Source organism: Zeus faber, assembly GCF_960531495.2.
Source record: "Zeus faber genome assembly, chromosome: 10".
Taxonomy (NCBI): domain Eukaryota; kingdom Metazoa; phylum Chordata; class Actinopteri; order Zeiformes; family Zeidae; genus Zeus; species Zeus faber.
Window position 1 is genome coordinate 24,466,739 of NC_137199.1, and position 17,168 is coordinate 24,483,906.

A 17,168-nucleotide genomic window follows, 5' to 3' on the forward strand; every position below is an offset into this window, starting at 1 on the left:
ATATTAAGCTCTGCAGCGCCGGGCCTTTATCTCTGACAAGATTGACCTTTTTCCGCTGGTGTTATTTCACTTGGGAGTATGCGGAAAATAACTATTGATTTAATTACCCTCGTCAATACCATAAGAAATACGTGCCCCCGCCACGGCCCAGCTTCACAGAGATTTCGCTGAGATGTTACAACGGCGTCTTTAACAAGTTACCTTGAGCTCAGAGGAAATGTCACTGTCCATTGCAGCCGCCTGCGTCATTGGAAAATGTCTCGCGCACTTACTTTGATATGCAGAAGCTGCCAGCTACCATTAATTATTTCCGGGAGAAGCAAATTCAGAAACGATATTATCAAAGTTGTTTTTCCAAACTACAATTAGAACGGCGGGCTATCTTTGGACAGTTGAGGGATCTTTAAATAAAGCTTTGGATGATGCCGGGCCATATCTGGGACAACTTTGACAAATGGATTTTTCTATACTGCTTTAAAAATCTCCCTGCCTAGCATGAAAAAAAACAAAACAAAAAAGAACCTATTGAACTTGAACTTCCATTGAACTCCCTCCTTCCATTGAACTACTTGTAGGTATCATTATTTTACAGAATGTGTCATTTCACATGGTATCAAAAACGCATTTAAGAAAAAAGCAGCAATTAAAAATCAAATTGTGATGAAATATAACTAGTTAGCATTTTAAGATAAGATAAAGATACTTTATTAATCCTCGAAGGAAAATTCCCGTGTTGCAGCAGCAATGACCTACATGACAAAACACACAAAATGTACGTACTGTATGTATGCAATGTTGCATACTGCAATGTTGCAATGTATGTATGTAATGTTAAATACTTCCTCAATTTTTCAGTCCCTGTGGGACTTCCCAAAATGGCTTATTCCTTTTATTTAAAGTTTTTCATCACCTAAAGTGGTCCAATACTCCCACCTCCTAGGTTCAGCCCAAGCCCATTAGTTGCATTAATATTGAAATCCTTTTAACATCTTCAACAGTGGATCCACCATGGTTCGTTAAATTATTTTAAAATATGACGCCCAAAATGATTAACAAATAAGACAATCTAATTCCTTATTTGCAATTTTTTCTGTTTGTTAGAGAAATCCTTACTCAATTTCTCTGCCAACTGGGTATCATTTCAAAGTTCATGATTGCAGATACCAATACCTTGACTTCATTACTTGTTTCTAAACTATACTTTTTTAGATACTGTACCATTTTTCTTCTTTAACAGCAGTCTTAAAGTTGATATACCATATTGCCTTAATAGCTAGAGCTTCCTGCCAAGCTTAAAAAAAAAATAATAATAAAGCCTTTAACAAAATGAAAATTACCTGATACATTTATCCCCCCTGCATAAACCAGTAGTTATTTAAGTAATTTTTGGCTCACAGACAAGAAAGAGGTGTAAAACTAATTTTGGAATCAAAATTCAGCATCAAATGCCAAATTTTTAATAGCAGAAATTATTGCGACAATATAATCGGCGCAAATGATTGGTACCATAAGTATAGACAACAATACACACACACACACACACACACACACACACACACACACACACACACACACTGGTTCACTCTCAAAGAACCACTGATATCGGAGGTGATGCCATGCCACCACAGGACAATGGCGGCGAGGAAAGGAAGCCATTGGAAGTGACAGGGATGCTTTATGTGACTCACCACTGCGGCCGGCGTGCCATGCATTCAGTCCCCCTCACTCTCAGGCACTCCAACCAGAGTGCTACCGAGCACCTAATCTCCCCTGGGACCGCAGTTTAATAGTCTGGCATGATGACTGCCATCCGCACCACCTTTCAGTGTACCTCCTGCCCTGTTATTTTCCATCTGACTCTGTGTGTGTGTGTGTGTGTGTGTGTGTGTGTGTGTGTGTGTGTGTGTGTGTGTGTGTGTGTGTGTGTGTGTGTGTGTGTGTGTGTGTGTGTGTGTGTGCGTGCGTGCGTGCGTGCGTGCGTGCGTGCGTGCGTGCGTGCGTGCGTTTATAAAAGCCAAACGTCTATGGCACCACATCATGAGTCCATTTGTGGTCTTTGTCTCCGTGTCAAGCAAAACGCTCCACAAACAGCTTGGACATGCTGGCTGATGTAGTTGTAAATGTTGAGACGGGGGGAACAGCTGCTTGTAGCTCTGCTGCCTGAGTCAGGCCGTTCCGTGTGGACACAATGCCTTTTCAATTCTTAAATAGTACATGCCCGGCCAAAATTTTTTCGTTTCATTTTTAATGGCACAGTTTTTAGCAAAATGTCAATGATTCAGTCCTGTGCTCCCCAACGGAAGACTAAACTGCCGGTTAAAGTCCTGCACCGGGGAAAGACACTCTTTGTGACTCAGTCGTGAGCCCTGGAGCCTCGCCCCCCGCTGGCTCGCTGTTCGCTGTTCATCAAAAGTTTATTAATATTACAGCAATAAGCAATTAGGGCTTATTTTCTTGGTGATACAAAATACAAATAAATATTCCAATATCCATTTTTTCTGTCAAAATTTAAAACCAAGAAAAGCAAAGTAACAGCAATAAAATATAACAAAACTACAGCAGTTCCCCCTAACTGTTTTTTTTAATAGAAATAAAACCCATTCAGTTAATTTCCGCATATCAGTGCACACGTTCATCCAATAAAAAAAAAAATCCAAATTTTTAAATACTAAGCGTGTTATCAATACTAGGTCGGGCGCTATAAAATGTGAAAAGTGGCTGCTCCTTGAGTCGCAGCCCAACCTGCAGAGTCAGTTTTCACTTATCACGGGAGGAGAGAAGAGAGAGAATGCGATAGAAGACCTAAGACCAGGTCTAGATTGGGACCTGTCTCCCTCCCCATGCGTGATCTCCATGCGCAATTCACGTCTGCGATCTCCGTCCACTATTGGTCCCCGTTGCTCTAGATAACACGTTGAGAACGTTGTTGTTATTTTTGAATTTTTTATTTTTATTTTAGTTTGTTTTTGTTTGTATTTTTTTTGTTTGTAAGTTTTACTTTACTTTTTATTTGACTCAATCCAAAACAGCCGCACCATGTATAATACCCCTTTTTTTTACCAAAGCCCGATCAGGGTGATCTCACATTGAAAACAAGCAAGCAAACAGTGTGTTTGTGGATGTATTTATCTATTGTCTATTCATCTATTTCCCTCCCCGCTCTGTGCCGTACGCTGCTTAACGGTTGCGGGCGGTGGTGGTGCCGCGGTGGGGGTGTGCCTCGCTCTGCTCGCCGGGTCCCAAAGTCGGGGGCGGAATTCCGAGTTTATTCTCGAAACACAAGGGTCATTTCTTTTTTGCATGACCCTAATACTCTACTGTATGATGTTATGTATTGTAGATGTATTCATTTATGGCTCCCTTATACGCCCGGTCTGTAAGCATTTTGTGCTCTGCGGTCCGCTCCGATAAAATGGTCGGGGACGCCTGCTCTCGAGCCCTGAATGCCGTTTGTGGCATATGAGCTAAATGCACGGATTCAGTGGGACACATTCAACTGTAGTAGACATTCAACCGTACATGCAGAACAGTTACGTATGGTAAGTCGCCCTGTCAGCCACCAGCCAGCGATGACCACTGTTGTTTAATAACCAAGTTCCGATCCAGCGTTCTCTTTCACTTCATCAGGCTGAATTCCAGACGCAAGCCCAGCGACGTGCGCATCTGGAGTTTCCCGCCACCTCAAATGCACCACCGGGAAACCGAGCCATCACACGCTAATCCTATATCCTTGATGAATAAGATAAAGTTGGCGTTCGCTGTTGCTAGATCTCCTCTCAGTGAATGCCTCCATTTGAGTCCTTTATGCAATCCTGCATCAGGGCCAAGTTGGTTGGAATCCTTAGGTCAATTGCAATTGACAATCTCCCATTTACGTAGCAGAGGGTCAGCCATCGTACAAGCTTAATCTCTTTCTCTGCTGCCTTTTTTAAAAATCATTATTTTACTCTCTCTCTCTCTCTCGCTCTCTCGCTCGCTCGCTCTACTTTCTGTGTGGGCCGTCTTTGTCCCACTCGGCTCCCTTGTCTAATCACTGTTGACGTGGCTCTTTGTGTTGTGCACTTCATCCAGATACGCGTTGAGCACAATCCCACACCCCCCTCCCCGATTTTCGTCGTACTTACCTTATCTGCCGTCGCCGTGGGCGTTTTTGAACTCCGTCGCGCTCGAGACCGCTGTGAACGTGTTACATTTCCTCTGACATCTCCTACGTGCCATGGGGGGCAAAGCACTGATGGAGATTTCTAAGAGCGACGTCATTTTGGCCCTTCCCGTCCTTGGACCTAGAAACAACATCTTCTCACACGACATTCCGGCTCCTTGGCCTTTCTCCCTGCGCTAAGCCCCGGTTGGACGGACCTCTGTATCTGCTCTGCCCAAATACTATTATTTGGCACAAAATATTGGAACAAGAAGAGGTACTGTGTGTTGTTACCATAAGGCACTTTCAAATGTCATCACTGAATATGGAAGCGTCCCAGTATTCCCTGGGAATAAGGAGTTTTCCATGTTTACTTGCTTCCACATATGTCCCCACAGTTCTTTTATTTGGTAGCAATGCCAGAAAATTCCACTGCATCTGTTGAGCCTGACCAACACCATGTCCAATATGCCAGGATATCTCAGGCGGAGGAGGCCAGGGCGGATGGAGACAGGCTGTTGGATGCCCGGTCGCAAAGCGGATGGGTCTGCGTAATAAAAGTTCCTGGCCTCAGACCCGAGGCCCAGGCGGCGCCAAGCACAGAGCCAGGGCTTGACAAGTTCACATTAACTTATGGAGATGGATAGGCGGGAAATGGGCCTGTGCACTTAGCCAGCCCTGCGCTGAGAGATCAGTAAATGCACTAAGGTTGGTGACAGGACAGAAAGCGACAAGGACGGCCACCGTGCTTCCGGCTAAGTAGCCTGCAAGGACAGCCTGCGCTGCCTTATCACAGTGATTGTCTGAAAAATCACGTCTAAAATTTTAATTCTCAGTCAAAATGTTCAATAAATCACAGATTATTGCCTAGTTTTGTTTGCTCCGCATTTGGAACAAGCTGATCTGTGCGCGTTGATTGGTGTCCACAGCTGTTCGGCGGGAGACGGTTCTGCTACTGTGGCTTAATGATCCGGCAGCGCTCGCTCTCGCTCTGTTTCTCTGAGATACAGGTCCCACGCTGAGACTGTTGCGTAACTCGCCAGGCTCCAGCACTCTGTTGGCGGAGAACACTTTCTGTTTGTATTTTTTTTTTATTATTATTATTATTTTTTTTATGTATGCAGACTTCTTCTGCCAGGACAACCGAGCACACACTGTAGTCCTTAGTCACATTCTAAAATGTCAAATAAATTTGAGTGATTTTGGTACAGCATACATTTCATTTCTCGACTTGGGAACGAAGTCTACCTAACTGCTACTACTATTATGTCTAGAATTAAAAATATTAACAATAAGCCGTTCTAAATTAAACTTAAATCTATATTTGCCAAGGCAGACCTTTTTGTGGTAGAAAATAATTAGAAGGCCTATATTTAATCGGCTCACTGACATGTTCAAGCCTACATCTACAACCTTCATCAAGGCATACCCTTTTTGCTGCATTTAACTTTTATATTGTGCAATGAGTCATTTATTTTGTTAGTATTATTATTATTTTGGTCTTGGTTGTTTTTGTTGGGCCCACAGCTATATTGCTCATCTGGCGGTTCTGGGTCCTCCCTCCTGGGTCCTCCCTCAGTCTTAAGCGTCCTCTCTCTAGGTTTCCTCCTTTTCTGCCTGAGTTTCTGTATCTTATATCCATTTATGTGTGCATTGCTGTGCATTCATTACTCCTTGTTTCTATTTATTTTACCTGCTACCCTGTCTTGTGCAAGTGCAAGTGAACCATATTAGGGGCCTTTACTGAATATCATGACAAGGAGGATGCAATTCTAGCAATATTTATTTTCCTATCAGAGAGGCCACAAGTGATCAGTTGAAGAAAGACTTTTTTTTTCGGTCAAAGGTTCTCAGAAGTCAATGAAGTTAAATGTGATTTTACATGGTACAAAAAAATCAGAAACATCGCCTTTTATTCCACAAAGTCACCAAGGCTCCCTTCTACTTGTGTAAAATCTTAAAAAGCCTTTTGTTCATGATGTAGTTGGACCTTTTTGTTATTATTTTCTCCCTCTCGTTTCAGTAAAAAGCCTGTAATACGACTAACATAACACAACTTTTTCGCTGAAACATTTTGTCCAGGTCTCTCATTAATATCGGAGCTGCACATTCATCGTTCATGAAGCCGTTGAAAAGCGTTGCTTCGGAATATGCTTGTATTTACGGATAGGTGGGGCAGTGGCACCTGAAGCCCGGTGTTTCGTCGTCCCACGGGCTTATAACAGATAGGGGCGGTGTGTGCGGAGGAGTCGCCGTGTCATTGCTGATAGGCTTGTGCCGTGTCGGCGTTGCTCCGCTTCGTCTCCCGTACACCAATGATGGAGCTGCGTGGGACGACCGGAGTCGCAGGCAGGTGCTGCAGCCCAAGGATTTTGATTTTATGTATCCTTCCGACACACCGTGCTCGAATCAGATACAGTTTTTCGGAAGGGATTTGGCGTGTGATATATCGTAAGCCTTTGCGTGTCAGTGTCTACACAAGTCTTATGTTGATCCTATTACGTTTGAACCTCCTCTCGCAGTGTTTCAGCGTGCCTCCGCTGTCTCGAGAGCCTAATGATGGGTTGAGCGTGCATTATATGCCTCACAATCCTATTCGCTCCTGTCAGCTGTTAATTGAGTGAATGCAATCCTTAGCATTAATCCGACTCAGTGCTAGTATGTGTATGTCTCTGCTTGTTGTTGACTCGCTTACCATTGGTGAAACCTCTCAACCTATCCAAAGAGTTTGGGCTCCATTGGGGGGGGGGGGGGGGGGGTGCTTTCAGAAGTGTACTTGTATCTGTGTCTTACCTACAGTATTTATACGTTGGCGGCAAATGTGAGTCTTTGATTTTGGACTGCCATCCTCAGTTTTCGACCTTTGGGCAAACACCCCGGCTAACCCCAGAATATCCCTCTACCTACAACTCCTATTTCACCTGGTTGATTACTCCACGTTGAACCAGAGAGATTTTTGCATCCATGTTGCAGGGATGCTCCTCTGGAGCCCGACGGCATGAAGCAAGAATCCTTGAGTTGGAGCCGAGAGCTTTCGCCACAGCTTGGACGGCGGCCAGTTGAAACTACAGTAAAAAGGCAAAATCATGTTATGTGTGATGACAGAGTGTACAGTCAGAAAACACTTCACCCCAGACGTTTAATCATCAAATGCATCGTACAACGGCATGCTGGTGGCGTGCAGCTGCTCGAGCCCCCCGCTATGGATGTCTTTTTGAAAGCGGGTCAACTTAAACGCAGCGGCTTGAGTTGGATTTGGACCGTGTGCTGGTTGCACACCTGTAATAGTGCTGTCATAACATTGTCGACACTTTAATCATTTACTTACATAGTCATTTTCTTTATACCTATCCTTTCATTATTATCCATGCCCGTCTTATTGTATACATACTGTAGTTACGTATTCATCCTGTAAAACACTTTATCCATTTATATTTATATTTATACCCACAGCCATACTAGTAACAATACTGCCAGCCATTGCCTTTTGACTGAACTAATCCTGTGCATAGAATCGAATTTAATACATTTAGTTTATTTTAGTATATTATGCTCTCATCATGGCAAATTCCTTGTATATGAAAATGTAATTGACAGGGTTTTGTTTTTTTTTCTCCATTGACGTCCGTTTGAAACAACATCAGCAGTAGTCCTTTCTCACTTTTGTTCGATTTGATCGTCGTGATTGTTGGTATTTACACAGGGTCTCTGACATTTAAGTGGAGGAGGTATTTCAAAAATGTGAGGGAGGAGACAACAGCTTGTTGAAATTTACTGTTGACACCGTTCTACCTCCCACTCCAGCAATCCAACAGTGCTTTTGAAGTCTTCAATTAAATCTGATGCATTTTGTTTAGCTGTTTGTTTGTTTCTCTGTTTACTTTTATTTTTATTTTATTTTTTATTTTTAATCAAATGCAGGAGTGGAGCTGGAGTGGGCTTGTCATTTTCATAATATAATCCTTCATTTTGTACTTGCATTCTTGCATGTGCATTCACGTTGATAGAGTTTATACACAACAATTTATCCTCCCCGGGGACGCACTCCACTTGGAAAAACGGAAAACGTGGAACGGGGTCGAAAGGGCCCCCGTGTGAGGGCCTGAAAAGGTCACATTTAGTTATGAAGAGAGGATGAAGAGACAAGTCTTGAGATTGCTTCCGATAGATCACACTTTGGGACGCTGTAATGCCTGCTAAACCCCAGAGCACTTTCACTCAGAGTCCCAGACAAATTTCAAGATTCAAGAATCATCGTCTTAAGGGTCATCAAGGGCCCACTCCCGCCGCCAGTCATTCTGTTAGAGATGGTCTGGAACCCTTGCACTCTGCCTCAGACTAGGCTGGCACTTTTGTGAGTATATTGGGTTAGTTTGTTTGGTTTTTACCGTCCTGTGTGCAATACTGACATGGGAAAAAAAAGTTTTCTAAATCTGTGATACTGTCCAATGCTTGGGTTTTAGAAGTCATTTAGTGTATCCCTGTCATTCGTAAAAGTGACTGTGGTTGTGAACCCACCGACTTTTATTGTCACATTGTTAAATCACGCTGTTTGTGGGTCTTTTGTGAAGCATAAAAGGCAAGTCGGTAGGGAAGGCAAATTGTAGAATACATTAAATTTAGCCCATGTTTTCACCCAAAGCGACTTACACTAACTATATTTGTCAGTGGAAGTCGAACTTACTGTACATCACAGTCACCGTCAGCAATGGCTTTAATAACAACAAGTGACAGTAGCTCAGGCTCTGAGTTATGTAAGGGTAGTTCTTTTGTTATGCATAACACAGAGTGGCGGAGAGTTATATCCTTTTTCCACTGCACCAAAAAGCCGGTAACACCCGCTAACAAAGGTTACGCCTGGGTTTCATTCCTGGGACAAATGATCCTGTCACAGGTATTTATCGGCTCCGGCTCCGATCGGCTGTGATGGAAACATGACACCGTGGTAGACGCGCAAATTTCGCTGCTTTCCCGGCGTCATCCGACGTGTGTTGAATTTGTGGACGTTGGCGCGTTAAGAGACGGGAATATCCGTGAGTAATTCGATCATTTCATATCCGATTTGGAATTAATAATGAAAGTTAATAATTCCTGCATGTGGGACAATGAAATGTTTTCAGTGTATGGGACCGCTCCTGTGGGGACCGCAGCGGACAACCCCCCCAAGCTCCCTGCCGGCCTCCGAGCCACTCTGAGCCAAGCCGGTGTCCGAACTGGAGGAGCATCTCCGCTCCCCACCGCCGAAGGACCGGAATCGGGCACTGCGGGCGCGCGGGCGTGGGCATGGATACTGCATGTTGCTTCGACTGTTTTTTTACCCAATCACACTGGAACCATGACACGCCCCTTGTCCGGCGTGTTCGTGATGGTGAACGTGAAAACAAAGAAAGGCATACTTGTTCACTGGCAATGGGAACAGCGTCAACCGCTTATTTTAGCGGGTTTACCGTGTTTCAAAAAAACTTGGTGTAAAAACGCCATTAGAATGGTTGCAGTGTCAGGATAGGGTATAAAAAACAGCCCAAATAACTTTACTTTGCTATTGTTGGGGTCTGGAAATTTTTACTTCAAGATGGAAGTTACAAGTTGCCTTGATATTACATTTTAATGTAACCCTTGTACGTATATTAAGTGAGCGCCAAATTCAGCAGGGAGCACCACAAACTGTCACAACGTTTGGAGCAATTTCATATACAGTACATGTGGTCTTTGACGCTCCCTCTGAGTCAACAGTAGGATATCTGTTAGTCCTCGTCTCTTGGGCACAGGCCCTGCAGCCTGGCTTCCTGGAAACGGAGATTAAACTGGAATCCAATTGAATTATCTTGTCAGGACTTTGCAGAGCAAGAGACATGGTTTGGGACCCAAACTGATATTTCCTGGTATTGTACACAACAGTTTGAATTTTTTTTGTGTTACCAAAAGGCTGCTCATGCACCGGCCTAACTTACTAAAGGAAACTTGGACTCTCAGCATCACCCAGAGTTGCCCCTTATTCTAAGTCCCTTCAAGAGCCACATTACATATTCCCATTTTGCCGAAGTAATGCACCGCGCCGACACATTCTGATGCCCTTTCCTCCGTTACCCCCTGGAACACAGAGACACACACACCTACACACACGCACGCACACACACACACATACACACACACAAACACACACACACACACACACACACACACACACGCGGATGACATACTGCATTATCTCTGACTCGTCAAGATGAAGATGTTGAGTGCATGTGTGGAGTGCTTCATCTCGGACCAAGGCAGCTCTCAGACTGATCAAAATGGTCCCGGTGCAAGGTCACCCCAAGACGCTGAGATCAGTAGTTTTCCAAGTGATCGGAGCGCCTTATGTGTAAATCATAGGACCTTCATCAACAGTTTATCGCTTACCTCCCACCGTGTCATTCTTCTTCTAACCTTCCACGTCTCCCGTTTCGCCGAAATACTGTACACGTGCACGTGGGCCCCGCTCGTCCCGGGCGACCTCCCTCCGCCTCACTGTCTAATAGACCGTGGGATGGAGCTGGTGATGGATGATGGAGCTCATATGTGTGACAGTCTGTCAGCGTGGAAGTGACTCCACTTTATCTGGGCCTGCGCTCCCTCCCAGGCCGCTCCAGCCATTCATAATTAGAGTTTGCTCTAACCCCCAGCGCTCACATGCATATACCTGATTAATTTTCCTTTTGGCTGTGAAACAATGCTGATCCAGATTGCAGTCTTATCCAGTATTATTGCCTAATGTGAGTAATACCTTTTTTTTTTTTTTGTTAATAAAAAAAACTTCTCATAACAATTATAACAGTGCAAAGGAACAAACATACCTATCTCAAAACGTATTTTTATTTTTATCATGAATAAAGGTCAAGAGCTGCACTCCAATTGCTATACGTGGTGACCATGTCCGTTTGCCGCATATTGCACAATGAAGAAGTGTGTCTCGCCTGCAGTGTTTATGTGGCAATAAACAAACGTACAGTGGGAATGCTTTGTGGGAGCCTTTGGCTCATTTGTTTTGTATCTTTAGAACATTCCGCCCCCAGTGGGTTTAAGAATATAATGAAGTGGGTTTGAGCATGCATAAGTACATTTAATGCAGATAAAATACAAAACACACTAATGTGAGCTCCTCAATAAAAACTTGAGAGAAAGTGTGTGTTTGTGTGTGTGTGTGTGTGTCTGTGTGTGTGTGTGTGTGTGTGTGTGTGTGTGTGTGTGTGTGTGTGTGTGTGTGTGTGTGTGTGTGGGTGTTTGATGACAGTTGAAGTGGCCCTTTCCTCCCCACTAGGAGGGGGGCAGGGGCGGGGGTCATGAAGAGGCCCTCTGGCAAGCGGGTCAGAGTGTAAGACAAGTGCCTTATCTGTCGTAGAGGCAGCAGCAGGTGAGGCCCGATGATAAATGGGGACCTGTCGGTCTCCTAATGAATAAACGTACCGTACTTTGCAGCATTTGAGTATTTTCCTCTTAAAGAAAAAAAAATATATATATATTTTTTTTTTCTCTGTACTCTCAACATGCTTCCTCTGTAGTAATGGGATTCAACTCTGATAGATGGGTTGGATGACGAATGAGGATCAGAGAATGAATCAAGTCCAATGGACGCATTGATCTTAAAGGTGCGAGTAACATTTTACTCACTTGTGTGCGCAAATTGACCGTGATATATAATATATTGGCAGCGAGTTCGCAAATGTTGTTGATCGACGCCCGTCAGTCCGCTGCTACCTCGATGGCTGAGGAGATTTCAAGCTCTTCAAACAGGAGGAAGGAAATGCCCCTCATGTCCCTGTTTGTGGTATAGACAGACCCGGGTCTGTCTATATCACAAACTACATTGCCTTTTATCATCAAACGTTCATTTTTAGCGACTCCATAAAAAGAAAGGCATCAACTGAGCGCTTCTGGGATGTGAAAAGAAACGGAACAATCCTGTGGTGCTCTTTGGGAAATGAGGATAGCAAACAGTCTGGGACCTCCGCAGACCTATGGCTGTTCCGCCATGACATGTAGGTCCCCGGCAAAATTACCCCAGATGCCCATCTTCTAACCTTATATCCATTATAAGTGCATTGGATCAACTTTTATTTATTTCAATTTATTTATTTTTTTTCAAAGTAAAGTTGGATCATCATAAGGCTCTGGGTCTGGATTCATTCTAGTTTGCATGGATGAACATTCAACTCCCAAAGACCCCTCTGCTACGAAGGCTGCACGCCTGGTGGAGGAGCGATACGTTTGGCAATCTCCATATCGATTCTATGGCTTCCATTTTTAGTGGCTACTTGTCGCAAATCTTCCAGTATTACTATTTGTGGATTCATTTATCAATACTGTTATAATTCTAAACCAAAGCAAAAATCTGTTCTCTGCAATCCTGCTGTCATGTAGTATAAATGAAGTGGATACAGATGCACATTTTATATTTCTTATCACGGTGGTTTCTTTAATTGTCATGAGGTGAGGATCATGAGACATTGGTGCCAAGCTGCCATTTGAAGCTAGAGAGCTGCTATTTATATCAAAACAGGTGCAGAAGACAGAGAGAACAGGGGAAAGAGAACAGCGGGAAAAGAGAGCAGTCAAACGCCGAGGAGTGCACGCTTACAAAAACTTTGCTGAGAGGGATGAAAAAAAAAAAAAGTACCCAAATAAAATCTGCAAGCTCATTCTGAGCTTCAAAGAAAACCTCAAGTTCAACTCGGTTCGCCGTGGCTGAGGTTTCCTGCAAGGTGACTTACAACCCAAATAAAACTTTTTTTTTTTTTTTTTTACTTTTTAAGACGAAGCCAGACACCAATTCCAACCGATTGTACCCCAGAAGACAATGTGCTAGATTCTACTCCGTGTAAAACCCACATTGAGGACGATGCTATTTTCGAAACACACACCTCGGGCTACAGACCTGTTCCTGTGCTTAATTCTGATTCTAATTTGGTGAGGCAGCTTTTCGCCAACGTACGATGAGTGTGCTAGTTGCGTGATGGATAGAACTCCTGTCTCGGGTAAATTGTGCAGATTCGTTGCCGTGCCCTTGTAAACCTTGGTTGTCACTTAAGCTCTATGACCCCAATCGGCTCTTATTGCTTGTTTATTGCTTGCTTGTGGATATGTTAGAGTGAATAGCTTGTTATTTCGGAGCTGATGCTGCCCCGGTCGATCGGGCAACACACGCATCCTTGAACTCTTGGCCATGGAGTTGAACGCGAGATGGCGTTTTGGCATTTGTGAGAGTTGATGTTAAATGCCTGTATGTCTCCTATATATATATATATATATATATATAACTATATAAATTCTGGAATTGCGACGAGCAAGGTCAGCTGCACACGCCTTCCTTCCTTGATAATCTAAGTATGGCTCGTGTAGGATGACTCTCCTATTGGCACTTTGGAGGCTTGACTCCCAGCGCTCCTCCTGCCCAGTGGTTCAGGGTCTTTGCAGAGATTAAAAAGCAGCAGAAGCAAAATAGTCATCGGGCGGTTCGTCTGGCTGACCTAGCCCTGCCTCATTCTCCCCTGTGGAACGTGATTGGTTCTCAGGCGGCGCGGTGGTGAAGGACATCTACAGTATCAGCGTGTGACGCAACGGCTCCTGTGTGGCGGCGGTGGCGCGCCGTAGATCAGCGGCCATCACGCCGCCGGGTGACAGCTCATTCCGAGTGCTTTGCGTGATAGGGCGTGCCGTCCCGGGGCCGACCCGGGCCATCGATCAGCCCCCCCCACCACTGCGCCCCCCCCCCCACTCCCTGCCTTTCAACAAAGCCGGAGCAAGGAGGAGGGAGCCCACTTGTAAAAGATGGCCCTCGACCCCCAACCCCCCTCGGCCCCTCTTGTCCTCTCAGCCGCCACCATCGCTCATCTTTACGGCGGCTGATGAGCTGACAGTTAGACGGGTAATTAATAACTGGAATTAGTCGTTATTTAGATCTTGCTGTCTGTCTGTCTGTCTGTCTGTCTGTCTGTCTGTCTGTTTGTCTGTCTGTCTGTCTGTCTGTCTGTCTATTTATCTTTCTATCAGTCTGTGTGTCTTCCACTTTTTTTTTGCTGAGCCACCATAGGGGTTTAAGGAAGCATCAGGTCCTAAAAGTGACATACTGACACCGCTCCCTTCTGTAGATAAGCTGCGGGATGATGAATGATGAATTTTTTTCCCGTTTCTGTGTGTGTTTGCTTTGTGCCATGTCTCCATGCGGGTGTTTCCTACACACGCATGGAGACGGAATGGCTTATGCCAATCCTCCGTTTCACTTCCTCTCTAATTGGGAGTTAGCCAGCATTATTTGTGACAGTGATCTGGATGCACTGCTTCAGAATCTCCTCATCCCATTCCGTTTAATTGCTGATTCAATCTGGCCGTCCTCCGTTTAGACTCAAGGTAAAGCAGATTATTACGATTTATTACCGCTGCCCGTTTTTTAAAACGCTTTTAACCCTAGTTGCTATTTCTGTGCGGCGGAGTGTGTGTGTAAAGTGTGCACTTTATGTACAATAGATCCTGTTCCTTCCCTTCTACCCCGGTGCTAATTGGGCCCATGGGCCTCTGAATATTCAAGTCCTTTTGTGTCTTAAGCTGTGTGTGTGCATGCGTGCGTGCGTGCGTGTGTGGTTTCTGTGTGCAGTGCTCTTGCCTCTTGATCTTATTTGTGTGAAGGTATAAAGACGTGTTTGCTCTATGCGAATGCGCTTGGCAGTGTGTGTGTGTGTGTGTGTGTGTGTGTGTGTGTGTGTGTGTGTGTGTGTGTGTGTGTGTGTGCGTGTGTGTGTGTGTAACTGTACCGTGGGAGTTCAAACGCTTTGCGCTCAGTGGACGAGGTAACACTCCATTGATATTTCGTCAGCCCTAAGCAGATGAAAAAATAATAAAATAAATACTGTATTTGTTTTGACAATAATATAAACATTTCCTTCTAACAGTCAAGATGCGTACCGCTTTCTCAGTTGCTTGAGTAATTTCCTTGCATTTAGTAAAAAGCAGCGTCAATTCAACGTGTGCAATGAGTGATAAAGTGCTATGGAGGTTTTTTTTTGTGAGCCCGCATTTGGAGCCCCCCTCAAAGTCATTGTTGTCAAGCAGAAATGAGCCGCTGTTTGCACTTTTAGAGGACGGTGTACTGTCAGTTGGATTCTCCGGTAGGCAATCCATCAACCAAGAGAAAAAATGGGTCAACGTCTGAGGTCAAATAGGAACCGTGGCCGGCGAAAGGAGAGATGGGAACGGATCACGTCTTCACAGGGTTCTAGCGAACATCATTCATTCAAACAGATGATTTGCTGCCACCGAACCTCCCATAAGCCTCATTTGTGCATGACTCCATGAATGGATATCTCACCCTTCCCTATAGCGCAATGTCAGCAGCGCGATCTCGGGGCCTTTGCATGTCTCTGCATCAGCTTGCCTCCAAATAGCACCACCACTACTACAACTACTACTAATAATAATAATCGTAATAATAACGGAGCTGGCGTGCGTGGAGGTGGCCTCCTCTCCTGGGTTGGGACTGCACGCTCGCCTTGCCGCCCTGCCACCTTTTCACTCGTGCGCCAGCTCTCCGATCACCTCATCCGACCGGGGAGCGGCTTCCGGTGGCCGCTGGAAGGCTGATCTCGCACTCCTCTCCGCTCCCCTGAACACATCCTTGGCGCTAGTTTAATCCCCCCCCCCCGCCCCCCTCCTTTTCAGCAACGGACAAAAAAAAAAAAAAAAAAAAAGAAAAGAAAGCTCCCACCGTTGATTTATTTCTGTATTTTCTTCTTTTGTTATTTAAGTTGTATAGTAAGCTTGATGTTCTCTCTCTGTCTCGCTCTCTCTGTCTCTCGCTCTCTCTCTGTCCCTCCCTCTCTCTCTCTCTCTCTCTCTCTCTCTCTCCCCCTGCCTTCCTTTTCTTCTCTTGATAAATCCTGTTCTTTTGAGCGAGCATTGACGTCCTTTCATTTTGCCTGTGTTTTATGCCTATTGTTCTTGTTGTTCTTGTTGTTTTTTGTTGTTTTTTGTTATTGTTTTGTTTCCTGTGTGTGGTGAGCTCTCTAACCCCAGTTCATTCTGTTGTGGCACCACCACAGTCCAGGATGACGCTGCCCCAGGTACCCAGGAGTACATTATGTTACGGCAGGACTCCATCCACTCTGCGGATATAAGGAGTAAAGGGTCCCCCTTTCGTGCTAAGTGTCACGAAATCTTCTGCTGCCCACTGAAGCAAGCCATCCACAAAGAGAGCACAGAGCCCGAAGGTTTGTTTGCACCCCCTCCTCTTGTTTTGTTTTTTTTTTATCTTTTTTTTTTTGTTTTTATATGCTGATGCTCCCCCTCCCCTCGCCTCCCCCTCCCCGCTGCCCTCCCTGCACTCTCTCTCTCCCTCCCTCTCTCTCTATCTCTCTCTCTCTCTCTCCTCTCTCGTATTCTGTGTGAACTGATAGTTTCCCGCCCCTCCCAAACTCTTTCATTTCTGTCCCATTTTTTTTAATTTATTTTTTAGAAAGCATCTGGTGTGGATGTTTGCTTGCAGAAAGCCTACAGGACACATCTCCCAGTGTGTGTGTGTGCGTCTGTGTGTGTGTATGTGTGTGTGTGTGTGTGTGTGTGTGTGTGTGTGTCTGTGTGTGTGTGTGTGTGTGTGTGTGTCTGTGTGTGTGTGTGTGTGTGTGTGTGTCTGTGTGTGTCTGTGTGTGTGTGTGTGTGTGTGTGTGTGTGTGTGTGTGTGTGTGTGTGTGTCTGTGTGTGTCTGTGTGTGTCTGTGTGTCTGTGTGTGTGTGTGCGCGCGCGCCTTAATGTATATTTGACTCTTAAGAAACAACATCCCTCACCTCTTCCCTGCCCCAGGCCCTCGGGTTGGTCGTTGCCACCCCGAGGCGGCCGCTCCAGCCCAAACAAACGACGAGCGAATAATATGAACAGGCGGCAAGAAGGGGGGAGCGGCCTCAGCCCTCGACGACGAGGTTCACTTTGCCGAACGCCTGGAATGTCGCTTTCATCCCTTCCGTCTTTTGAGCCGTTTTGAGCTCACTGAATCAGAACGGACCCC

The 17,168-nt window shown here is 45.0% G+C and overlaps 1 protein-coding gene across 2 annotated transcripts in view; it reads left to right on the top strand.

The window, feature by feature from the left end:
* The window catches only part of fgf13a (fibroblast growth factor 13a), a 119,753-nt gene that overhangs the window by 44,368 nt on the left and 58,217 nt on the right, over positions 1-17,168 (top strand). The window contains exon 3 of one of the 2 annotated variants that reach the window (XM_080008318.1): positions 16,210-16,377. The exons of the other annotated variant lie outside the window; for it this stretch is intronic. Within the exon in view, the coding sequence (XP_079864444.1) occupies positions 16,210-16,377 (168 nt within the window). The remainder of the gene's footprint in view (positions 1-16,209; positions 16,378-17,168) is intronic. 2 annotated transcript variants of the gene reach the window in all.